Source organism: Dipodomys merriami, unplaced genomic scaffold, assembly GCF_024711535.1.
Source record: "Dipodomys merriami isolate MVZ:Mamm:240054 unplaced genomic scaffold, mDipMer1.0.p SCAF_22, whole genome shotgun sequence".
Lineage (NCBI taxonomy): Eukaryota > Metazoa > Chordata > Mammalia > Rodentia > Heteromyidae > Dipodomys > Dipodomys merriami.
The window spans coordinates 14,181-39,633 of NW_027203604.1; the positions used below are offsets into that span (position 1 = coordinate 14,181).

The following is a 25,453-nucleotide window of genomic DNA, read 5'->3' on the forward strand; positions in this document are numbered from 1 at the left end:
GTCTTAGTTTTCCTGTCATTGTTTTGTACCTTTCATAGTATGCATTCGTTAGGAGTACGTTTTCCTCAACAGTTCTTGCTTGAACTGCAAAAGAAATGAAAGGAGGTTTGCTCATATTACATTCTCAGGCCAAGGAGACTGCAAGGCCCATTCAAGCGAGGTGTGAGAGGCCTACCAGCTGCACACCCTGCAACAGCTTCAAGCTTCAGTTTTATCTATGGGCTTCGCACAGCTCCGGGGGGAGGGGGATGTAGGGATGATGTAAATCGCCCAAGAGCTGCAATCTTCCCCGCCCTGGGAAACCGTGGAAGAACGTGCAGTTTAGGCAGCCAGTCTCTCCCTAACACGCAGCCCAGGGCCACAGGCCCCGGTAACCGACCCCCAAGCCTGGTGCACAACAATTGTTTCCTTCCTTCCCCGCCTTTTACATACAGTACACATACAAATACACACACGCAGCGCAGCCAGCAGGGGCGGGCCGGGCGCGACCACTCCGCCAGCCGCAGGGGGAACCTTCAGCCAGCCCAGATAATGTCTGCTCCCTTGTCTTCCTTGGTGTCGGTCTTTCTCCCCAACGAAAAGCAATTGTTGTCCCCAAGCAGAGACTGTTGGGTCTAGCATCCTCAAAAGCTCCGCTCTTAAGCGACAAAGCCCCGGAGGCGCTGCGTGCGCCCCCCCTGCCTCGGCGCGCAGTTGGTACAGCCCCACCGCTAGCGGGCGCCGAGCGGGAGCCGCGCGGGAGCGGCGCAGCGACGGCGGTGGCGGCAGTGGCGGCGGCGGCAGCGTTTCGGAGCCGTTGAGACGCCTCTGCGGCAGCTGGTGGCGCAGGTGGCTTGCGTGGACGCGGCCAGCGAGCGGCCAGCCGGCCCCGCAGCCTCCGCGCTCGCGGCCGCAGCAGGTGAGCGAGCGGCAGCGTCCCGCCCCGCCCCCCCCCTCGGCGGCCTCTTTGCAGGCGGTAGCGGGGAAGTGGACGCGCGGCCCACCCGGGGGGCGCAGGGGAGGCCCCGGATGTGGGGATCGGGCTCCGGAGGGCGGGAGGGGGGAGGTCTGCATCTTGTTTTCTGGGCGCTACGCCCCCTCCTCCCGGGGTCTTCAGCCCCGTGGAGAAAGCCCTGAGAACGATGGGGCGGGAGGAAGGGCTCGGTGCGGCCGAGCAGCATCCCCGGCTTCAGGTGCTGGTGGCGCCGCCGTCCTGGTGGACACCCCCCCCCCCCCCTCCCGGCCTGGAGAGGCTCCTCCGGGGCTGCGGAGGCCGCGTTCCCGCGGCGGAGCGGCCCTCCTCCCTCCTTCTCTCCCTCCCCCTCCCCTTGCCGCCCCCACCCTCGCCGGCCCTGCCCCTCCCCCTCCGCGTGCGGCCCCTCCCTCCGGCTTTGCTGGATTTTTAACCGCCCTCCCCGCTGCCCCTCGCAGGCGTCGGGACAGCCCGAGGCACCTTCCGCCCGCCCGCCCACGCAGGACCCGCGGCTCGGGCCGCGCTCCCGCATCCCTTCGCCGCCCGCCCGCCCAGCTCCGGGCCTTAGGACCCCCCGGCTTCACACCAGAAACATGACTCGCGATTTCAAACCCGGAGACCTCATCTTCGCCAAGATGAAAGGTTATCCTCACTGGCCAGCTCGAGTAAGTGATTGGTAGCCTTCGCCGTGCTCGCCCGCCTTCCCCGGGCCTGCCTTTCCTCATCTAGCCCCCCCCCACCCCCCTTCCTTTCCGATGTCCTTTTTTTCTCCCTTGCTTTTCCTTGTTAGCGCCATTGGGGAACCTGTGGGGTTTTGTTTTTTTAATGTTTTTCTTTTCCCCAGTAATCTCCCATGTGATTGTAAAATAAATAAATACATTGTAGATCTTAACTACATACCTGTGCAATCCCCTGTGGCTTGTTTGAGTCTGGGACAGGAACTCCTGGTAGGAAACATTTAGATGACATTCCAGTTCATGGTTCCATTGTAGGTGAAAGGACCCAAGGAGCAGTTTGTATGTTTAAAATTCAGTGAAACATCACCATTTCTTTAATTTTTTTGAGTAACATTCAAAATACCCACAGAATCTAATGCAGATGATCAATTCTTGAGCAACACCTATGATTAAGTTGTTTTACACTTTTTGCTTACAAAAGGATTACAAAATTGCAGTTCATGAGACTTTTTCTGTATTTAGTTCAGAGAAAGGTCTTTTTTTAAAAATCAATTTATGGTGGGATTCAAGTCCTCAGAACCCAGGAATATTGAGATCTATTAATTAGGTACAGTCAAAACCCCTTTTAAAAATATAACTGTGATGTTCCAGAGTTGTTTTATTTTCAAACTATTTGATACTTAATTTTCTTTAAAAAGACAGTTCTTAAAAATAAATCACAGTTCTAGTTATGGTACCTAGGAAGAGGAGGTGGGGGAATACCCATTAGATAGAGAATCATGGAGTGAGAAGCTAAGTGTTTCCCAAGTATTAAAAGAGCACTTTGGGGGCTGGGAAGGTGGCTCAGTGGTAGAGCACTTGCCTTGCATGCATGAGGCCCTGGGTTCGATTCCTCAGCACCACATAAGCAAAAAGAAAAAAGCCACAAGTGGTAAAGCGCTAGCCTTGAGCTGAAATGCTGGGTGACAGCGCCCAGGCCCAGAGTTCAGGCCCCACAACTGGACCCCCACCAAAAAAAAAAAAAAGATCACTTTGTTCCTTGATTTTGTTTCATATTTATATATTTTCATGAAAACAGTGTGTATAGTAGTGTGCCCAAGACTGCAGTATGTGGCTTGATGGGCTTTTCCAATGTGCCTTGATCCCTTCTTCCAGCTCTTTATCAATTTCAGTTTGTTTCCTTTTTTCCCCCTAGTCTACCTTTTCAGTAGAATCTTACTTGAATAATCGTTAATATAATAATCTTTTGGTGGGGCTGGGAAGGTGGCTCAGTGGTAGAGCGCTTGCCTTGCATGCAAGAGGTCCTGGGTTCGATTCCTCAGCACCACATAAGCAAAAAGAAAAAAGCTGGAAGTGGCGCTGTGGCTCAAGTGGTAGAGTGCTAGCCTTGAGCTGAAGAGCTGAGGGACAGCGCCCAGGCCCCATGACCGGACCCCCCCCCCCAAAAAAAAATAATCTTTTGGTATTTTAAGCTAGCAGTTCCCTTTAGGAAAATCTATTTAACTCTTTTGTATATGCTTTGACTTTGAAACATATTGCAAGCTTCTTGAGAGTAGTGGCCCTAAACCAGCTTTAAAGGCCGGAGGTTCCCTCTAATATAATTTTGTATGGTTTTCTTTGAAGTTATCCTTATTTTGAGCTATCATAAAATCTGTTTATCTAATAACATCTGTTTTGTTTCCATACCAGATGGAAATGCTTTCAAAATTTTCTGTTCCAACTCATCCTTTCCGCTCCCTTCAGTATGTTAGGTGGATAAGACAACTGAGTAAAATTATGTGGCCTTAGGAAGAGTATTTTCCTTCTCCATTTAATGAGCTGTTATTGAGTTCGCTTGGATTGAAATGGGGAGTATTTTTGTTTTTTTTCTTTTTCTTTAAAACTAATCATTGCTTATACAGGAGTGAGAATTTATTGTTACATTTTCTGCATGTTTACATTCCAATCAGTATCATAATTTTTCCTTTTGAATCAGTTGAGTTTGGTTTTAACGTATTGTGTCCAAATATACAAGTTCTTTTCAGTCTTTAATATAGATTGTAAAGTTTTGATGATAAGATCTCAGCTATAAAGCTGACATTTTAATTTTGACTCTAGCATTTCCTTCTTTCCTTCCTTCCTTCCTTCCTTCCTTCCTTCCTTCCTTCCTTCCTTCCTTCCTTCCTTCCTTCCTTCCTTCCTTCAGTGTGTGCATGGGTGTGCACACTCGTGCTGGTTCTTAGGTTTGAACATGGGACCTGGTCACTGTCCTTGAGGTTTGTTCGTTTCTTTTGCTCAAGGCTAGTGCTCTACTACTTGAGCCACAGCACAGCTCCACTTAGGGCTTTTTTGTTGTTTAACTGGAGGTAGTTTTGTAGATTTTCCTGACTTGGCTGGCTTTGAACTGTGGTCCTCAGATCTCAGCCTTCTTAGTAGCTAGGATTACAGGTGTGAGGCCATCAGAACTCACCTTTCTCTCTCACTCCCCCCTCCCCCTCCTTTTTTTTTTTTCTTTTGGGTCCATAGCTGGGCTTGAACTTTGGGCTTGGGTGCTGTCCCTGGGCTCTTGAGCTCAAGGCAAGCACTCCACCCCTTGAGCTACAGTGCCACTTCTGGTTTTCTAGTGGTTTTATCTGAGATAAGAGTCTCACGGACTTTCCTGCTTGGGCTGGCTTTGAACCTTGATCCTCAGAGTTCAGCCTCCTGAGTAGCTAGGATTACAGGCCACTGGCACTAGTGGTATTTTAAAAATAAGATTTTTTTTATTATTAAAGTGTTTTGTACAGGGGTTACCATTTCATAAGTAATGAGTACATTTCTGTTTTTGAACCTTGTCACCTCTTCCTACTAGCAGTACTTTTGAAAATAACTTAAAATAATTGCCTAACATGTATTAAGCGTTTGAACAAATTCTTAAAGCTGTTGCTGTTTACTAGCAGAAAGAAGCGTATGAACCAACATAATAGTGTAAGGATGGAGGGAACAAGTAGAGATATTAATAAGGTTCTTAGAACTATTGGATGATGATTCTCTTATTGTCTGAAACCCTCATTATTATAGATTATGAGTCCAGATTTTCTATTCTGTAATGCTTACACAGATAGATACTAGGGTCAGCTCTTGTATTTGCAGTCAACTCGTTTTCTTTTCTTTTCTTTTTTTTTTTTTTTTGGGTCCGGTCATGGGGCCTCAACTCTGGGCCTGGGCGCTGTCCTTCAGCTTTTCAGCTCAAGGCTAACACTCTACCACTTGAGCCACAGCACCACTTCCACTTCCGGCTTTTTTCTTTTTGCTTATGTGGTGCTGAGGAATCGAACCCAGGGCCTCATGCATGCAAGGCAAGTGCTCTACCACTGAGCCACCTTCCCAGCCCTTAAAGTTCGTTTTTCGACATAGCATCTTGTACATGTCATTGTTACAATGGATCAGCCTGTATCCCTGTTCAAACTATTTTTTCCCTCTTCCCAAATTATACCAACATCAAATACAGTGAAAACGGGTTATACCGTGGGGGAGGGACATACAAAAAAAACAAAAAAATCATGTGGTACCTTATAAATATGTTACAAACAATAGCAAGAAAGAAAAAAACCACTTGATTCCTTATCTTGGGGTTCATTTCATTTAACATCATCTTATTTGACCTTTTCTGCTTGTCTCCGATATATACTAGTTATAGCAAATAAGGGAAACCAATGGGATCTATGTTTCTTTGCACCTGGCTTACTTCACTTAATATAAGTTTTTTTTTGGGGGGGGGGGGTCCGGTCGTGGGGCCTGAACTATGGATGGGCCTGGGCGCTGTCCCTCGGCTCTTCAGCTCAAGGCTAGTGCTCTACCACTTGAGCCACAGCGCCACTTCCAGCTTTTTTCTTATGTGGTGCTGAGGAATCGAATCCAGGGCCTCATGCATGCAAGGCAAGCGCTCTACCACTGAGCTACCTTCCCAGCCCCTAATATAATTTTTTCCAAGTCTTTCCATTTCCTAACAAATGGGGCAATGTCATTCTTTATGATAGTGGCATAGAATTCCATTTTATATATACCGCATTTTCTTGATCCATTCATCTACTCAGGGGGATCTGGGTTGGTTCCATATCTTAGCTATGGTAAATAATGCTGCAATAAACATGGTTGGGCTGGTAGCTTTTGTATGGTCTTGTTTGTGATCATTTGAGTAAATGCCCAAAAGTGGGTCATAGGGGAGCTCTTCGTGGAGTCTTTTGAGGAATCTCCATAGTACTTTCCAACGTGGTTGAACAAGTTTACACTCCCACCAACTATGCAGTAGGGCTCCCTTCTGTCCACATCCCCTCCAGCACCTGTTGTTATTAGAGGTCTTGATTATAGCCATTCCAAATGGGGTGAGGTGGTATTTCAATGTTGTTTTGATTTGCATTTCTTCTATGGCTAGAGAGGTTGAGCATTTCTTCGTGGATTTTGACATTCTTTATGTGAAATACTTAGAGTAAGATAAGTTTAAGAATTGAGAATTTGGGGATTTGAGGAAGTTAAAGGTAGTACATATTCCATGTGTTTTGCTACTGCTAGCATGGCACATAACTTTCTGCAGAGAAATCATAGAAACATGACTGAGTAAAAGAAATGACTGAATTAGCTTTGGTTTTGCAACAAAGTGAGTTTGAAAAAGAAACACCTTTGTTTTATGGAACTTCTTAGGTTTCAGAGTTGGGAATAAGATTTGGAACCTGTAAAATGTCCAATTTTATATCTTCAGCTCTCTTGAATATGTTAATCAACTTATTCAGATGTGTTGAAGTGTATATGACTGAAGATGGTAATTTTTTTTTAATGTTTCTTTTAGGTAGATGAAGTTCCTGATGGAGCTGTAAAACCACCTACAAACAAACTGCCCATTTTCTTTTTTGGAACTCATGAGACGTAAGTCCTGTTAGCTTTTAGATGCAAATTAGAAGTTTCAGGATTGTGCATAAAATGAAAAAATAGAGATTAATTTAAAGAGGAATAGGAAAGAAATACAAAACTTTAAAATTGTGTTTGAACTTTAGAATAAATTTTCAAGCTGCCTCTTTGTGTTGAGGAAGCACTATGTATCTTTTACTTTTAGATAGTAAAGGCACTGTAGGTTTAATTTTGATTGTAGGTTTAATTTTCTTAATCAGGGAAGGAAGCAAAAGAATGGGGGAAAGTTTGTATGGGAAGTTTTTAGACGACATTCAATATTTCTGTTCAGTAAAATTATATGGACTTTTTCCCCACTATTCTGGGATTTGAATTCAGTGTCCTGTACTTGGTAGGCAGGTGCTCTACCATTGAGTCATGCCTCTGGCCCAACTAAGTGATTTCTTTTTTTTTTTTTTTTTTGGTCATGGGGTTGAACTCTGGGCTTAAATGCTGTCCCTGCGCTCTTCAGCTAAAGGCGAGCACTCTACCGCTTAAGCCACAGCGCCACGTCTGGTTTTCTAGTGGTTTATTGGAGATAAGAGTCTCATGGACTTTCCTGCCTGGGCTGGCTTTGAACTGCAATCCTCAGATCTCAGCCTCCTGAGTAGCTAGGATTACAGGCGTGAGCCACCAGCGCCTGGCCCAACTAAGTGATTTCCATAAGGATTATCTTGTGTCATGCTTTAGGCCTTAGGCTATATTGTATGAAATAAGAGAAGATGAAATCTGGACAGTTCCTTTGAGTGTACTAGAGGCTTATGGGTAGTAGAGCCACTCTGATTTGTTCTACTGTCCCTAGTGGATATGGGCACAAACTGATTTGGTGAGACGATTTTAATTTTTCAAAAATTAGCTGAAAATTGAACTGTTACTTTTACGTGCATAAGATTTTCTGGGAGCTATCTCATTGGTTTCCAATGATTATATTCCTATATACCTATCATTTAATAGCCTTCTAAGTACTATATAATTTGACTGGTTTTGAACTTAAAATAATTTCTGTAGCTTAGGCTTGCTTATTTGGGATGAAGAGAAACAAAGCTTGGTATTCCTCTTCTAATTATAATTATACTCCTAGAAATGGCTACAATGACAATGTCTGATTTAATGTTTCTTAGCAACCAGCTTCCAGTTATTAATGTGTATTTGTGGTACTGAGGTTTGAACTCAGCCTTATGCTTACTAATCAGGTACTCTGCCAATTATCCTTCAGCCCTTTTAAATTCTGGTTGTAAGTACAATGCATCTTTTTTGGGGGAGGGCGGGGGGCTGAACTCTGGGCCTGGGCGCTGTCCCTCAGCTCTTCAGCTCAAGACTAGCGCTCTACCACTTGAGCCACAGTGCCACTTCTGGATTTTTCTTCTTACATGGTGCTGAGGAATCGAACCCAGGGCCTCATGCATGTAAGGCAAGCACTCTACCACTGAGCCACCTTTCCAACCCCCTTCCTAAGTTTTTTTTTTTATTGTAAAGATACTATACAGAGGGTTACAGTTACTTGAGTGAGGTAATGAGTACACTTCCTCTTGAACATTGTTACCCCCTCCATTGTTTTCCCCCTACCATCCCCTCCCTTCCTCCCTCCCTTCCCCGAGGTTCTTTTTTTTTTTTTGATTGTGATTAAGTGATTACATAATTTCCGGAAATTCACAGTATTGTGGAATAATGATGCTCATTTAAAGTCACAAGTTCATTCTAACTTTCCTGGAGCAAATTGTCTATCACAGTCTGTAATATATAACGGTGCTCACATGTTATATACCATATATGTGATCAGCAGCATGGGGATATTTAGTAGTGGTTCAACCAGATGAGTGGGAGTTCTTTGTTTCTTAAGTCCTGTTAGTTTTGTCATATCACCTAACATTTTGGATTTATCATCCACTTATCAGGGAGACCATGTTCCGTTTGTCTCTTCGTTCTTGGCTTACCTCGCTCAACATGGTTCCTTCTAGCTCCATCCATTTCCCTGCAAATGCCATTATTTTGTCATTTCTAATGGCTGCATAATATTCCATTGTGTATAGATACCACAATTTTTGGATCCATTCATCTGTGGTGGGGCATCTAGGTTGTTTCCATATCCTAGCTATTGCGAATAGTGCTGCAATAAACATGGAGGTGCACGTGTCCTTGTATATTGGTTCCTGTTGTTCAGGGTAGATGCCTAGAAGTGGTATGACTGGGTCGTAAGGGAGGTCAATCTTTAGCTTCTAAGGACCCTCCAGACTGCTTTCCAAAGTGGTTGTATAAGTGTACATTCCCACCAGCAGAGAGTAGGGTTCCTCTTTCTCCACATCCCCTCCAGCATTTGTCGTTGGCTGATTTGTGGATGTGGGACATTCTGACTGGGGTAAGGTGGTAGTATCTCAGGGTTGTCTTTATTTGCATTTCCTTCACCACCAGAGATGATGAACATTTCCTCATGTGTTTCTTTGCCATTTTTATTTCTTCATTTGAGAAGTCCCTCTTTAGTTCCCTTGCCCATTTAGTAATTGGTTTGTTAGGTTTGGGAGGGATTAGCTTCTTGAGTTCCCTGTATATACAGGATGTTAACCCCTTGTCTGATATCCTAAGTTTCTTAAAATACAGTTTTGGTTTCAGAATTGGATTGATACCATACTTAGTTTGTGTTGGGTTCAGATATATTCTCCATATAAAAATAAAATTTGGGGCTAGGAAGGTGGCTCATTGGTAGAGTGCTTGCTTGCATGCGTAAGGCCCTGGGTTTGATTCCTCTGCACCACATAAGCAGAAGGAAGCCAGAAGTGGTGCTGTAGCTCAAGTGGTGGAGTGCTCAGCTCAGTGGTGGAGTGCTAGCCTTGAGCTGAAAAGCTGAGGGACAGCGCCCAGACCCAGAGTTCAAGCCCCATAACTGGCAATAAATAAATAAATAAATTTATTTTAGCTGGGTACTGGTGGCTCATGCTTGTAATCCTAGGTACTGGGGAGGCTGATACTTGAGGATCATGGTTCACAGCAAGCCAGATCATGAAAGTCCATTAAGACTCTTAGCTCCAGTTAACCACCAAAAGCCTGGAGCTAGCGTTATAGCCAAAGTGAGAGAATGCTAGCCTTGAGCATAAAAGCTCAGGGACAGCACCTAGACCCTTAGTTTGAACCTTAAGACTCACATCCACACCATTTATATGTATGAAATTTTAAGGAAATAAGGAATTTCTGATCCCATGGTAGTCTTCCATTTGAAGAAACTTGAGCAATTAAGTTTAATAGAGAAAGCAATCTAAAGAATTACTGCATTATATGTTAGAATAAGGGTTTTAAGAGGGTGGTACCAGGTTAGGTAGAGCATTTATCAGTTTTTTTTTGCTGGTTGTGGGGATTGAACCAGGCCTGGGTGCTGTCCCTCAGCTCTTCAGCTAGCGTTCTACTACTTGAGCCACAGCACCACTTCTGTTTTTTTCTGTTTATGATGTGCTGAAGAATTGAACCCAGGGCCTCATGCATGCAAGTCAAGCACTCTACCACTGAGCCACCTTTCCAGCCCTGTTTTTTTTTTTTTTTGGGTGGGGGTCCGGTTGTGGGGCTTGAACTCTAGGCCTGGGCACTGTCCCTCAGCTCTTCAGCTCAAGGCTAGCACTCTACCACTTGAGCCACAGCACCACTTCTGGTTTTTTTCTTTTTGCTTATGTGGTGGTGAGGAATGGAACCCAGGGCCTCATGCATGTAAGGCAAGCGCTCTACCACTGAGCCATCTTCCCAGCCCTTTTTTTTTTTTTTAAGAAACATTTCTTTTTTGGGGGGGAGGGGGGTCCGGTTGTGGGCCCTGAACTCTGGGCCTGGGTGCTGTCCCTCAGCTCTTCAGCTCAAGGCTAGCGCTCTACCACTTGAGCCACAGCACCACTTCTGGCTTTTTTTCCTTTTTTTTTTTTGCTTATGTGGTGCTGAGGAATCGAGCATTGCAAGGCAAGCGCTCTACCACCGAGCCACCTTTCCAGCCCTTAAAGAAACATTTCTTAGGGCCTATCCAAGACTTTCTGAGTCAGTCTGTAAGCTGTGGAGTTCAACAGTCTAACAAGCCTGGAGATGATCCTGAGCCATACCAGATTTACAAATACTGTATTAAATGTAGCTGGCATTAGTTGAATTTTCTTTGGAGGGGAAGGGAGGCAGTTTTGGGGCTTGAACTCAGGGCCTGGGAAGTGTCCCTTAGCTTTTTTGTTTAAGACTAGCACCCTACAGTCACTAGAGCCACAGCGCTACTTCTTGCTTTTTGTTTATGTGGTACTGAGGAATCAAACCCAAGGCATCATGGCATGCTAGGCAAGTACTCTACCACTAAGCTACATTCCCAGCCTCCAATTTTTTATTTTTGTAACTTTAAAAAATTCTTTCTGAGTGGGCTGGGAAGGTGGCTCAGTGGTAGAGTGCTTGCCTTGCATGCATGAGGCCCTGGGTTCGATTCCTCAGCACCACATAAGCAAAAAGAAAAAAGCCGGAAGTGGTGCTGTGGCTCATGTGGTAGAGCGCTAGCCTTGAGCTGAAGAGCTGAGGGACAGCCCAGGCCCAGAGTTCAGACCCCAGGACCGGACTCAAAAAAAATTCTTTCTGATTTCTCTGATTTTAAGACATTTTGTAAAATATTCATATGTGTGTATATGTGTGTATACATATACATATATGTATATATATACATATATGTGTGTATATATATACACACATCCTTATAGTTTTATAGGGCACGTGTGTAGACCATTGTTACTTCTTTTTTTTTTTAACAGTCTTGGAGATCCAATGAGGTCCTAGTTCATACAAGGCAAGTGCTCCTTCAGTGAGCTAAAACCTCCAGCATTAGGTTACTATTTTAAATTTAAAAGTGACTATTCTTTCCCCAACATTAAAAAATGGAGAACTTTTATTTTCAATGCTGAAGATTAAACCTAGGGTCTTGAACTTGCTGGGCAGTGTTACCACTGAGAAGCATATGTAGCCCAAAGTCTGTATTTAAATCACAACATTACACTGGGTAACTAAACTGATTAGGTATTACTTGGTTAATTAGATATTAAGATGGTTAATGGGGGAAAAAAACGAGAAATTAAGAAATTAATCAAGAAATTAAGGCCTGGGTAGGTAGCTCAGTGGTAGAGTCCTTGCATGCATGAGACCCTTGGTTCCTCAGCACCACTTAAGCACCACATAAGCAAAAAAAGCTGGAAGTGGTGCTGTGGTTCAAATGGTAGAACGCTAGCCTTGAACTGAAGAGCTGAGGGACAATGCCCAGGCCCAGAGTTCAGGCCCATGACTGACCAAAATAAAGGAAATTAAGATATATTCTAAGTTAAAAATACCTGTTTTAAGCTGGGTGCCAGTGGCTCACACCTGTAATCCTAGCTACTCAGGAGGCTGAGATCTTGAGGATTGTGGTTCAAAGCCAGCCCAGGCAGGCAAGTCCGTGAAAATGTTTTTTTTTTGGGGGGAGGGGGAGGGTCCGGTCGTGGGGCCTGAACTCTGGGCTTGGGCACTGTCCCTCAGCTCTTCAGCTCAAGGCTAGCACTCTACCAACTTGAGCCACAGCACCACTTCCGGCTTTTTTCTTTTTGCTATGTGGTGCTGAGGAATGGAACCCAGGGCCTCATACATGCAAGGCAAGCACTCTACCACTGAGCCACCTTCCCAGCCCCAAGTCCTCTTATCTCCAATAAACCACCAAAAAACTAGAAGTGGCGCTATAGCTTAAGTGGTAGAGCTCTAGCCTTGAGTTGGAGAGCTGAGGGACAGCGCCCAGGCCCTGACTTCAAGCCCCACGACCTCCAAAAATAAAAAAATAAAAAAAAATAAATAAATAAAACTACCTGTTTCATAAAAATTTAGTGGCATTTTTATTTCAAAGTGTACTTTAATGTTTTTGATCTGCAGTGTTTTTTTTTTTTTTTTTTGTGCTAGTCCTAGAGCTTGACCTCAGGGCCGGAGTGTTCTATTCAAGGCTAGCACTACCACTTGAGCCATAGCTTCATTTCTGGAGGTCAGAGTTTTATAGACTTGCCTGCTGGTCTGGCTTCAAATTGTGATCCTCAGCTCTCATCCTCTCAGCTTACTTAGTAACCAGGATTATAGTCAGGAGCCACTGGTGCCCAGCTATTATCAGTGTTCTTTTAAGTATACCATTTACATTTGCAAAGTCAGTACCTCCCAAAAGCTGGGAGAGTAAAGTCATGGGTTGATGATGAATTTGCTTCGTAACACTTGACACAGGATTTAATACAAGTAGATCACAGCAGTCGCATTTGCCTATTTTATGTGACCTTCAGCAAATTACTTACATTTGTGTCCTTCTGAATTTGTAAAATAGGGATATCATCTATCTTAGAACTTTCGGGCACAGCTAAGGTGCTTTCATAAATAATTACTTAGATTAATGCTAAGTATGTGTTGAATAAAATGTCAGTAAGAATTGTATGGCTTTGAAAGACTTGGGAGCAATACTAGCTGGGATTTATAAATTAATAGTAACAATGCATATTTTTTTCTAAGGCTGTTATTGTAGTGTTACTAAGTTTAGATCAGCTTAGTTTGAATTTTGCTGACTAGTTTTGCTAATCGAGAGAATGTCTTCAAACTCTCCAAACTTGAAAATTTAGTCATACTTTGTTGCTTTTATCTCTTATTCTTAATTTTATTAATGTTCAGCTTTAGAAACTTTAAAAATACTATATAGTATAAGTAGTGTATAGTATGCATATAATTTTTAATTACTGTAAATTTACAGAGGTTTCATAGTTGTATTTTCATACATGCATATAATGTACATTGTTGAAATTATGTTAATTTTTTTTGGGGGGGGGTCAGTTGTCGGACTTGACCTCTGGGCCTGGGCTCTGACCCTCAGCTCTTCAACTCAAGGCTAGTGTTCTGCCACTGGAGCCACAGTGTTAATCCAATTTTTTGCTGATTTATTGGAGATTAGAATCTCATGGACTTTCTGGCCCGTGCTGGCTTTGAACCGTGATCCTCAGATCTCAGCCTCCTGAGTATCTAGGATTACAGGCGTGAGTCACCGGCACCCAGCTTGTCCTTTCTCCTTCTGCTGGTCGTCTTTCCCCAACATTCTACCTTTTACTGTCATAGTATCTATTTATTTATTGAGGCTATTTATTTATTGAGACAAGCCTGGGCCTTGCACTCAGGGCTTGGGCACTGTCTCTGATTTTTTTTTCTCTCTCTCTCTTTTTTTTTGCTCATGGCTTGTACTTTACCATTTGAGCTTGTAGTTCCACTTCTGAATTTTTGGCAGTTAATTGTAAAAGTCTCATGGGCTTTTACCCATGATCCTCAGCTCTTACCCTCCCAACATGTTAGGATTACAGGTGTGTATCACTCATGTCTGACTTGTTATAAAATTTTAGTAAACATCCTTTTTAAGATTTCTGTTTCAGGGGCTGGGAAGGTGGCTCAGTGGTAAACCACTTGCCTTGCATGCCTGAGGCCCTGGGTTCGATTCCTCAGCACCACATAAGCAAAAAGAAAAAAGCCGGAAGTGGTGCTGTGACTCTAGTGGTTGAGTGCTAGTCTTGAGCTGAAGAGCTGAGGGATAGCACGCAGGCCCAGAGTTCAGGCCCCTTGAGCAGACCAAAAAAAAAAAAAAAAAAAAGATTTCTGTTTCATATTTTGTGATTTTATAATAGGTAAATGAAGTGGCAAGGTAGAGTTGATAAGTTGAAAATGAAACGTTTTGTTTAGAAAATACTACTTAACAAAGATAAATGACTTGATCTTGATGTCCTTGTCTCTGATAGGCCTTCATATTTTGATTAGGGCCTCTTTGGTTTGACTTAAAAGTTCTAAGTTTAGCCGGGCGCTGGTGGCTCACGCCTGTAATCCTAGCTACTCAGGAGGCTGAGATCTGAGGATCACGGTTCAAAGCCAGCCCGGGCAGTAAAGACTGTGAGACTCCTATCTCCAATAAACCACCAGAAAACCGGAAGTGGCGCTGTAGCTCAAGTGGCAGAGCGCTAGCCTTGAGCTGAAGAGCTGAAGGACAGTGCCCAGGCCCAGAGTTCAAGCCCCACGACTGACAAAAAAAAAAAAAAAAAAGTTCTAAGTTTGTGGTGACTTTGTGTGAGCTTTCTTATGGGCATCCATACTGTTAAGTAAAAAGGTAAAATCAGAGACATAACTGCTTTTCTATATATTTGTAAAAGAACTTCAATCCACATAAGTTTACTGTTAGATTTGGAATTTACTGCTTAATTTTCTCATTGCTTTTAAAAAGCAAATAATAAAAGGAAAGTTCTACAATGTAATCACTGAAGAGAAAGAATAATATTTTTATATTTTAGAATTTCTAAATCTGTTGTGTTCTGATTTTTTTTTCCTCTGAACTTTCACAATTTTCCTTCCTTCCTTCCTTTCTCTCTCCCTTTCCTCTCTCCCTCCCCTCTCTTCTTTCCTCTCTCCCTCCCCTCTCTTCTTTCCTTCTTCCCTTTCCTCCCTTCTTTCCTCTCTTTAATCTCTTTCTCGAGCTGGTACCGGCACTTGAACTCAGGGCCTAGGCATTTTCCTTTAGTGTTTTTGTTTTTGGTGCAAGGCTGGTGCTCTGCTACTTGAGCCACAGTTTCACTTCTACCTTTTTGATAGTTAATTGCAGATAAGTGTTTAATGGCCTTTTCCGCTTGATCTGGGTTCTAACCATGATCCTCATATCTCAGCCTCCTGAATAGTGGGTTCCTAGCTTCACAATTTTTTTTGTATTTGCTATCAAAACGTAATTAGATTATATCCTATTTCCATTTTGCATATAAAACAATTTTTGTAGGCCATTTGAAAATGGAACATTTCTAAGAGAAAACCATAGCCACAGCCACCATAAGGTGTTCCTTGGTAACTAGTGGTGCGGTCTGTAGGCTAATTTATGTACCATTCAGGAATCTTAGGGGATTGTATCCCCATGGACAATTCTTTTTTTCATCAGCTTTGTTTTTGACTTACCAGTCTTGAACATATCCTTTACCCCACCTACACTTGGAATTGACTGTGAAAAACATTGAGCAGTATATTTACTGTTACAATATTTATTTTATTTTTTTGTGTGCTGATGCTGAATTTTGAATTCAAGGTCTTATACTCTTGCTTGGCTTTTTCACTGGCCTGGTGTGTGCCACACTTCCAGGATTTTGCATGTTAATCGGAGAGTCCCTTGGACTTTTCTGCCTGGCTGGCTTCAAACCAACATCCTCAGACTGAGCCTCCTGAGTAGCTAGATTACAGGCATGAGCCGCTGGTCCCAGACTCTTAAAATATTGCAGCCTCCTGGCTACTTAGGAGAACTGAGATCTGAGTATCTTGGTTTGAAGCCCAAAGAAAAGTGCTTGGGAATCCCAATTAACCAGCAGAAAAGCAGATTGGAGTGTGTGACTCAAGTGATAGAACACCAGCTATGAGCAGAAAAAAGACAGCAAGAATATGAAGCCTTGCCTTGAGTTCAAGCCCTCACTATTGGCACAGAAAAAGTGCTCAAACAATAGCTTGATAGATGCATTTAGCAAAATGTATTAAATAATTACTGACATGAAAATCTGTTCATATTTAATTAGAAGTATATAATGATGTTTAAATTAGATACTTTCTGTTTTTTCACAGAAAAAAGAGTTTGTGCTTGAGCTTTGAGGCGTTGAGCTTGGTTTGTTTGCTTGGCTTGGCTGGTTCTCTACCACTTGAACCATGCTTCCAGACCATCTCTTTGCTGGTTATTCAGACTTGGTGATTTTTTTTTTCTCCCCAGCCTGGCTTTGTCCAGTTTGGGGGAGAAGTTTTTTTTTTTTCATTCGTGGGGCTTGAACTCTGGGCCTGAAAAGCTTGGTCAATTAAACTGAATGAGACCAGGTGCTGGTGATTCCTGTCTCTAATAGCCACATGAGGCTGAGATCTGAGAATTGAGGTTCTTAGCCAGTCTGGGCAGAAAAGTTCATGAGAATCCCATTTTTAGTAACCAGTGGAGCTATGACTCAAGTGGTCTAAAGCTGTAGCCTTGGGCACAAAAGTTCAGGGACAGCGCCCAGGCTCTGAGTTCAAGGCCCAGGATCAGTACCAAAAAAAAAAAGTTTATGTAAATGAGATGGTGTTATGGATCTAGGAACTCATTACTGAATTAATAAAGTATATCAGATTGACATGTAGTTCTGTGGTTTAGTGCTTTACTTGTTTCTTTGAGACCCTGGATTCAATCCTTAGTACTGTAAATGAAAAAAAACAGTAGTATTTGGAATAAAATATAGTCTACCTTATCCCTACCCCTAAACAGAAAACATTTATTGTTCCGCAAAGAAATGCAACCTAAAAATCTTTTAGAAGCCAGGTGGCTGGTGTTTCACACCTATACTCCTAGCTATTCAGCCTGAGATATGAGGACCAAAATTCTAAGCCAGCTGGGAAGAAAAGTCTGTGTGGCTCTCTTGTGTTCCAAGCTGGAAGTGGAACTATGGCTGTAGTAGAGTGACTGTAGCCTTGAGTGAAAAAGCTAAGCAGTAGTGGGAGGCTCAGAGTTCAAGCCTCAATATCTGCACATGTATTCCCCCCAAAAGACTTTTCCAACATTTGTTCTGCCAGTACTTAGAGCCTTCTCATGTCTTGGTGAGATTGCGTTCATTGAAATGAGTTCATCAGGCTTGTCTTCCCTTTAATTTGTATTTTATAAAATGCATCATATAATAGTGTTATTTTAGTAATGTAATATGTATATATTTATTTGAGGTTGCATTGTACTTATTATCTTCTTCTGTTTTAGTGCTTTTTTAGGACCAAAGGATATATTTCCTTACTCAGAAAATAAGGAAAAGTATGGCAAACCAAATAAACGAAAAGGTTTCAATGAAGGCTTATGGGAGATAGATAACAATCCAAAAGTGAAATTTTCAAGTGCACAGGTGAGTCATTGGATACCCACTTAATTTAGTATTATTTATTCAGTCTTGGAGGAAAAAATACCATCATAGCTAGAGGAAAATAAGATGGCATTTAAGAGTCTTAGTAATTTTGGATTAAATTGTGTTCTTATTTATGGGATAAACCTTGACTTTTTATGTCTAGATGAACTACTGAAATTATTACACTACTAAAGAGACCTCAGAAAACTGAGAAATGCTTGGTTATTTACTCCTAAGATAAAGTTTAATATATTAGATTTAAAGCCATATGTACTGTCTTTTTTTTCTTTCTTTCTTTTTTTTGTCAGTTGTGGGACTTGAACTCCGGGCCTGTGCACCATCCCTGAGCTCTTCAGCTTAATGCTAGAGCTCGACCACGTGAGCCACTTCACCACTTCCAGTTTTCTGGTAGTTAATTGGTGATAGAGTCTCAGGGACTTCCTTTGCCCAGGCTGGCTTTGAACCTTGGGATTACAGGAGTGAGCCACCAGTGCCTGGCTTCTATCTTTTTTTTTTTTTTTTTTAAAGATTTTTATCTTGTATTAGCTCTCAGACATTTCCATACATGCATACAAATTGTTGAAAATGTTTTATTCTGTTTTGATACATGTGTAAAGTACTTAATTTGCCCTCTCCTTGGCCTTCTTCCCTCCTGCTATACCTGATCACCCAGAAGAGCCTATATTACTTTCCTATCATTCATTTGTTAAGTGTGTATTACACAAAGGAATTTAGCCATGTTATTTCACATATATACATATATGCTATATTCAGTTCAGGATATTTTTTTGGAGGGGTCGGTCGTGGGGCTTGAACTCTGGGCTTGAGTACTGTCCCTGCGCTCTTTAGCTCAAGGTGAGCACGCTCTACTGCTTGAGCCACTGCACCATTTCTGGTTTTCTAGTGGTTTTTATTGGGGATAAGAATCTCATGGACTTCCCTACCCGGGCTGGCTTTGAACCGTGATCCGCAGATCTCAGCCTCCTCAGTAGCTAGGATTACAGGCATGAGCCACTGGCGCCCAGCTTCAGTTCAGGATTTTTATAGCATGTATCCAAGTTTTCTTTTTCTCTTTAATTTTTTTTTTTTGAGGGGGGTCTGGTCGTGGGGCCTGAACTCTGGGCCTGGGCTCTGTCCCTCAGCTCTTCAGCTCAAGGCTAGCGCTCTACCACTTGAGCCATAGCACCATTTCTGGCTTTTTTCTTTTTGCTTATGTGGTGCTGAGGAATCAAACCCAGAGCCTCAGGCATGCAAGGCAAGCGCTATACCACTGAACCTTCCCAGCCCCTGACACTTTTTTTTGCCCAATTTGTGTATTTTTTCTCATGCAATAGGAATTACTGTGTTTCTCTTCATTTTTTTTCTGTCCTGGTATTGATGCTATTTTAAACATGTTTTTCTCTATTTTGCCACTTACACTCAAACTATGTAAATACTGTCACATGTCACATGGAAGTCCTAGAATTCTTACTATGTATAATCATCATGCTGGTTTTTCTTTTTTTCTTTTTTTGGGTCCGGTCATGGGGCCTGAACTCTGGGCCTGGGCGCTGTCCCTCAGCTCTTCAGCTCAAGGCTAGCACTCTACCACTTGAGCCACAGCACCACTTCCCGCTTTTTTCTTTTTGCTTATGTGGTGCTGAGGAATCGAACCCAGGGCCTCATGCCTGCAAGACAAGCACTGTACCACTGAGCCACCTTCCCAACTAGTTTTCTGAATATTTTTACTTTATTTTGTTGGATTTGTTACACTAATGGGAATCTGTGCTCATAATTGGATACTTTGAAACATTTTTAATTTTCTGATAAAGATACTCATACTGTAATATTTAAAATTTTTAGCTGGGTGCTAGTCTCTCACACCTATGATCCTAGCTACTTTTGAAGCTGAGGTGAGAGAATCACTGTTCAAAGCCAGCCTGGGCAGGAAAGTCTGGGAGACTCTAATCTCCAATTAATCACTCAAAAGCCACAAGTGGTACTGTAGCTCAAAGTGGTAGAGCACTAGCCCTGAGTGAAAAAGTTCAGGGACAGCACCCAGCTCATGACTGACCAAAGGAAATAAAAAAAGATTTACTTGTAAAGGAAGTTAGAATAGTAATTTTAAAACACATAAAAATAGAAGAAAACAGTGACTGAAAATATAAATGTGGAACTAAGATAGCAAGACAATAATTTGACTTCCTCTGACTCATCTGGAATGTGTTGATTTTTGTTACCATATTTCAATATCATGGGCTTCTGGGAGTCAGAATTATTCACTGGTGCATACATGTGCTTGAGCTGTTTTTTTCTCATAAAATCCATAATTTCGTAGAGTGCATGAACAATCCACTGGTAGGAGTTTCAGAGCATTTTCTCCTTATTCAATATCATGAATAGTGAGTGCCAGAACAGTTTCCTGAAGATTATGTAAAATCATAGAATTTTATTTTTTGGTGTAGTTATGTACTTACTGTATAAATAAGATTAAATGCCACAAACTATGTAGAATACAATTATAATTTCACAGTAATATGTAGAGTACAAGAGGAGAAATAAGGTCATGCTTGTTACAGTATTCAGCAATGGATTTACACAAATAGTCCAGATAGTTTCATGGCTGAGGAAAAGCCCATAAATATTGTACAGTAGCAGAGCCAAGAAGCTGGTGGGTGGGGGTAGGGGAGAGGGATGGGGGAAGATGGGAGGGCAGGTATGGGAAGGAGAAACAAAGAAGGAGGCAACAATGCTTGATAAGAAACATACTTATTACCTTGCTCAAGTAATTGTAACCCCTCTGTATGGTATTTTCACAACAAAAAATCTTAATAATAAAAAAAAGAAATACTAAAAGGAAGCTGGCCCATGTTTTCTTTGCTTACATTTGATAAGATGAATAAAACTCCATTGTAAATTTGTACCACATTATCTTGGTCTACTTATCCAGTATAGGGCATCTTAGCTGTTTCCATAATTTGGATATCATGAATTGTGCAGCATTGGACATTGATGTGCAAGTGTCTATACTAGAGATGTGTAAATTTACTGTAGACAAGCTTTTGTTTCATGAGAAACTTTTAAAAATTGGGTAGAGTTTAATTTTGTGAAACTAATAGAGTTATTGTGCATAGGCATCAGCCAAACAATCAAATGCATCATCTGATGTTGAAATTGAAGAAAAAGAAACTAGTGTTTCAAAGGAAGATACTGATCATGAAGAAAAAGCCAGTAATGAGGTATGTTTTATTTTCCATTCTAACAGGGATTTTATAGTTTAATTGCAAGGGAGAAATAGAAAAAGGAGTTAATCATACGGTAGGAAGTAATCTCTAAAATATGTGGAAATGAATAATACTAGAGGCTTATTTCCTTACATAAATGTTAAATAAAATACCTTTAGATGCAGGATATTTATCTGGAGGTGGGATAGATGCAGAACAGATTAAAGCTAGCAAAAGTTTGGAATTATAAGGTCCAACCTCTCAGCCTTTGCAGAATTCATGGTACATTAATGGGTTAAATTTTTGACTTATGGAAGCATTGCTCTTGCTTGGCTTTTTCCACTCAGAGCTGGTGCTCTGCCACTTGAGCTCTGCCACTTGAGCTATACTTCCAGCCTACTTTTTTGCTGGTTAATTGGAGAGGGACTGTCAAGGACTTTTCTTCCTGGCTGGCTTCAACCCAAGAACTTCAGATCTCCGCCTTCTGAGTAGCTAGGATTACAGGCATAAGTCTCTTTTTAAAAGAGAAGTTCTTTGTGAGTTGGATATATCAGAAAGAACTTGTAGACTGAGAAATTTAAAACCCCTGTTGATTTCCACCTTTGATTTTCTGAGTTTGTGTTACTCATTTAGCTCTTCTAGGCTTCAGAAAGTGGTTGTTTGATGATTTCTGAAGTCATAGCCATCTTTTACAATTTATAACCCTGACATGGAAGGGTTTTACTATAGAAAAAGATAATCTTATAAATCTGAATAGATATATTTCTGGTGTACTATTAAGCATACTTTCTGTATCCGAGATAATTGTGGAAATTTGTCCTCTTCCACCAGGAAGATATTGGCTGTTATTTTATAATGTTTAAGACATTGAATGTTTATTATTTGAAAGGTTGGAGCAGCAGAACAGACTTTTCAATACTTAGTGAAACATGTTTGTGCCCTTTTTTTGGTGCTGGTGTTAGGGGCTTGTACTCAGGGCTTTGTGCTCTTGGATAACTTTCGGCTCACGTCTAGTGCCCTACCACTTGAGCCATGCCAACACTTCCTGCTTTTTTTTTTTCTGGTTAATTGGATATAAAGAGTCTGTAGGATTTGGCTACCTATTTTTCTGTCTGGGCTGGCTCAATCTCCTCTTGAATGACTAGGATTACAGGTGTGTGTGAGCCACTAGCATTAAGCATTTTTGTGAATTTTAAGAAAGTTTATTTTAGACTTGGTATATTAAGGCTTAATTTATATAGTGTCATCTACTTTGTTTTTTATTTTGAAGGATGTGACTAAAGCAGTTGACATAACTACTCCAAAAGCTGCCAGAAGAGGGAGAAAGAGAAAGGTAATTTCCTTAACGATAGGAATCCTTCACATGAAACTTTTTTTTAAAGGATAGGATATGATGTTTACTTTGCAAAACTCTTCTTAGTGATATACTCTTAGGATAAGTACTGTACCTGCCGGTACTCTATTGATTGATAAAAGGAAATAGAGTGAACCAATTTTAATCTTTATGGCTGCCTCAGTTTTCTCTATAAAACATATAGTAATATGTAGTGTTGATGACTTAATATTTGAAAAGTGTTTATAATAAATCCTGATCACTAAATACTGGTACACACTATATTTGTTGTCCCTATTATGTTATTGTTATGTCTCACAACATTGCGTATAATGAGAAATAGAAGTGACAGTGTAGGCCTAGAGGTTTGTTGGCTTCTAATGGCTTCTTACATGAAATTTTGTTTGCCCCTATTTCTCACATAATTTATGGCTCAGATTTTTATATATCAAAGATGCAAAGAAAAATGAGTTCTTTATCTCATGGGGAAGTTAAGCACAAGAACATAATTAAGATGACTTTTTATCTTCTGTTGTATATGTGGGAGGAGACAAATTCAATACTTGCCTGCTACAAAGTGTACCAATGGAGAATGAGATCTGGGGAAATTTAAATTGTATATCTAGTTTTGTAGAGAGAATTGTGAGCATTTTGAGTTCAATATTGCATTTCAGTATTAACAGATTTTTTTTTTGTTGTTGTTGGTCATGGGGCTTGAACTCTGGGCCTGGGCACTGTCCTTCAGCTCTTCAGCTCAAGGTGAGCGCTTTACCACTTGAGCTACAGCGCCACTTCCGGTTTTCTCCGGTTTTCTAGTGGTTTATTGGAGATAGGAGTCTCACGGTCTTTCCTGCCCGGGCTGGCTTTGAACCACGATCCTCAGATCTCAGCCTCCTGAGTAGCTAGGATTACAGACGTGAGCCACCGGCATCCAGCTATTAACAGATTTGTAAAGAGAATGTGTAAAAACCTAATGTTATCTTCAGTGAAGGACTAGAGCTTAGAGAAGTGATAGGAAACCATTCAATTCCTTTGAATTTTAGATGTCCCCTTTATTAAATCAGTGTAATGGTAGGGATTGGATAGCAACACAATTTGCTGGATGTGTACAGTGAATAAGGATGATAGGTCTCTATTTTCTTTTTCTTTTTTCTTTTTCTTTTTGTTTTTGATCGGTTGTGGGGCCTGAACTCTGGGCCTAGGCGCTGTCCCTCAGCTCTTCAGCTCAAGGCTAGCACTCTACCACTTGAGCCACAGCACCATTTCTGGCCTTTTCTGCTTATGTGGTGCTGAGGAATCAAACCCAGGGCCTCATGCATGCAAGGCAAGCACTCTACCACTGAGCCACCTTCTCCAGCCTAGGTCTCTATTTTCATTGAATTACATTGTTTTGGGTGTGAAAATGCCAGTTATGGGAATTAAACTGGGCACTGTCTTGGAGCTTTTTTGCTCAGGTCTAGCCCTATACCACTTGAGCCACAGTTCTGTTTCTTTTAGTTTTTGGTAGTTTATTGGAAATAAGAGGCTCAGTGGCTTTCCTGCCTGGGCTGGCTTCAAACCACAAACCTTAGATCTAGCCAGGTGCTGGTGGCTCACGCCTGTAATCCTAGTTGAAATCTGAGGATTGCGGTTCAAAGCCAGCGTGGGCAGGAAAGTCCATGAAACTCTTTATCTCCAATAAACCACCAGAAAACTGGAAGTAGCGCTATAGCTCAAGTGGTAGAGCGCACACCTTGAGCTGAAGAGCTGAGGGACAGTGCCCAGGCCCAGAGTTCAAGCCCTATGACCGACCAAAAAAAAAAAAACCCTTAGATCTTAGTCTCTTGAGTTACTAGGATTACAGATGTGAGCCATTATTATAGCTGAATCTTAACTTTTGTTGAGGTTAGAGACAACATAATTTATCTCTGTCTCACTTTGCTTTATTGTACTTTGCCATACAAAGTGGTACTTAGAAGCAAAGTTTATGGCAAATGTGCATAGGGCAAGTTATTTATTTATTTATTTACTTTTTGGTCCGGTCGTGGGGCCTGAACTCTGGGCCTGGGCACTGTCCCTTAGCTCTTCAGCTCAAGGCTAGCACTCTATCACTTGAGCCACAGGCCACTTCTGGCTTTTTTTTTTTTTCTGCTTATGTGGTGCTGAGGAATCGAACCCAGGACCTCATGCATGCAAGGCAAGCGCTCTACCTCTGAGCCAACTTCCCAGCCCAGGGCAAGTTATTTATTAGTACCTGGCTTCCAATTCCATGTGCTCACTTTGTGTCTCTCTCATTTTGTTAATTTTCTTAGTATTTCAGACTTTCTGTAGTTCTATTCTGGTGGTTTGCTATCAGTCATCTTTTATGTTCTTTTTTGGGGGGAGGGGCGGTTGGTCATGGGGCTTGAACTCTGGGCCTGGGCGCTGTCCCTCAGCTCAAGGCAAGCATTCTACCACTTGAGCCACAGAGCCACTTCGCTTTTCTGGTGGTTAATGGGAGATAAGAATCTCACAGACTTTCCTGCCAAGCTGGCTTTGAACCTCGATCGTCAGATCTCAGCCTCCTGATTAGCTAGGATTACAGGCTTGAGCCACTGGCGCCCAGCTATCTTTTATGTTGTTTATGATTTGTTTTTTGTTACTACACATCATGTCCAATGTGTGACAGCAAACTTAGTTGACTTGTGTTCCTACTGCTCCCCCTACTGGCCATTCCCAGTCTCTCCCTTTCCTTGGCTCTTGTAATTCCCAGAAACACAGAAAGTCTAATGAATAACCCTGCTCTAGATGTTCAGAAGTTAGAAATGGTTTAGTGAGGAAGCCATGTTGAAAGTTGAGATAGGTTGAAAACTTGGCTTCTTGGGTGGTAAGTGAAGTTGTGAATGCTAAAAGATGTTGAAGGGAATTAAATAATGCAGGAATGATAAGAAAGTGAAACAAACTTACTACGTCATGAAGACAGTTGTAGTGTTCTAGTAGAAGATAAAGCCAGGGTTGGGAATGTGGCTTAGGGATAGAGTGCTTGCATGAAGCCGCCCTGGGTTGGATTCCTCAAGTACCCACATAAACAGAAAAAGCTGGATGTGTCACTGTGGCTTCAATAGAGCACAGACAGGTTCAGGGACAGAGCCCAGGCCCTGGGGGGGAGGGGAGGGAAATAAAGCCAGCTGCCTGCAGTGCTTCCATAAGTCAAATTTAACCCATTAATGTACCATTAATTCTGCAAAGGCAGATGCAAAACAGATTGTAGCTAGCAAAAGTTTGTTCAAAAGGTTTATGGAAAGGAGCTGTCTCCATAAATTATTTTTATGTCTCCCTAAAGTACAAGGTAAAGTAGCAAGCACAGGAATTTATCCAGAAGATCTAGCTAAGTTGTTGAAGAAAGTGTCTACACAAAAGATTTTCAGGAAATATCTTTACATTGGAAGAAGTTGCCTTCTAGTACAAAATTAGAAGTAAGTGGTTGCCTTTAAAATTGTGAACAGGCTAACTCTCTGACTCTTGTTAGTCCAGTGGAGCTA

At 41.9% G+C, this 25,453-nt stretch overlaps 1 protein-coding gene across 6 annotated transcripts in view; it reads left to right on the forward strand.

The window, feature by feature from the left end:
- The first annotated feature begins 770 nt into the window (after positions 1-770).
- Positions 771-25,453, forward strand: part of Psip1 (PC4 and SRSF1 interacting protein 1) — a 47,361-nt gene continuing 22,678 nt past the window's right edge. For 2 of the 6 annotated variants that reach the window (XM_070033139.1, XM_070033140.1), the window contains exons 1-6: positions 1,074-1,172; positions 1,411-1,617; positions 6,434-6,510; positions 17,279-17,417; positions 20,531-20,635; positions 21,891-21,953. In XM_070033139.1, the coding sequence (XP_069889240.1) occupies positions 1,122-1,172; positions 1,411-1,617; positions 6,434-6,510; positions 17,279-17,417; positions 20,531-20,635; positions 21,891-21,953 (642 nt within the window). In that variant the 5' untranslated portion in view covers positions 1,074-1,121. Of the gene's footprint in view, positions 899-1,071; positions 1,173-1,410; positions 1,618-6,433; positions 6,511-17,278; positions 17,418-20,530; positions 20,636-21,890; positions 21,954-25,453 lie in introns of those variants that run through there. The other 4 variants (XM_070033136.1, XM_070033137.1, XM_070033135.1 and 1 more) reach the window with 4 other exon arrangements.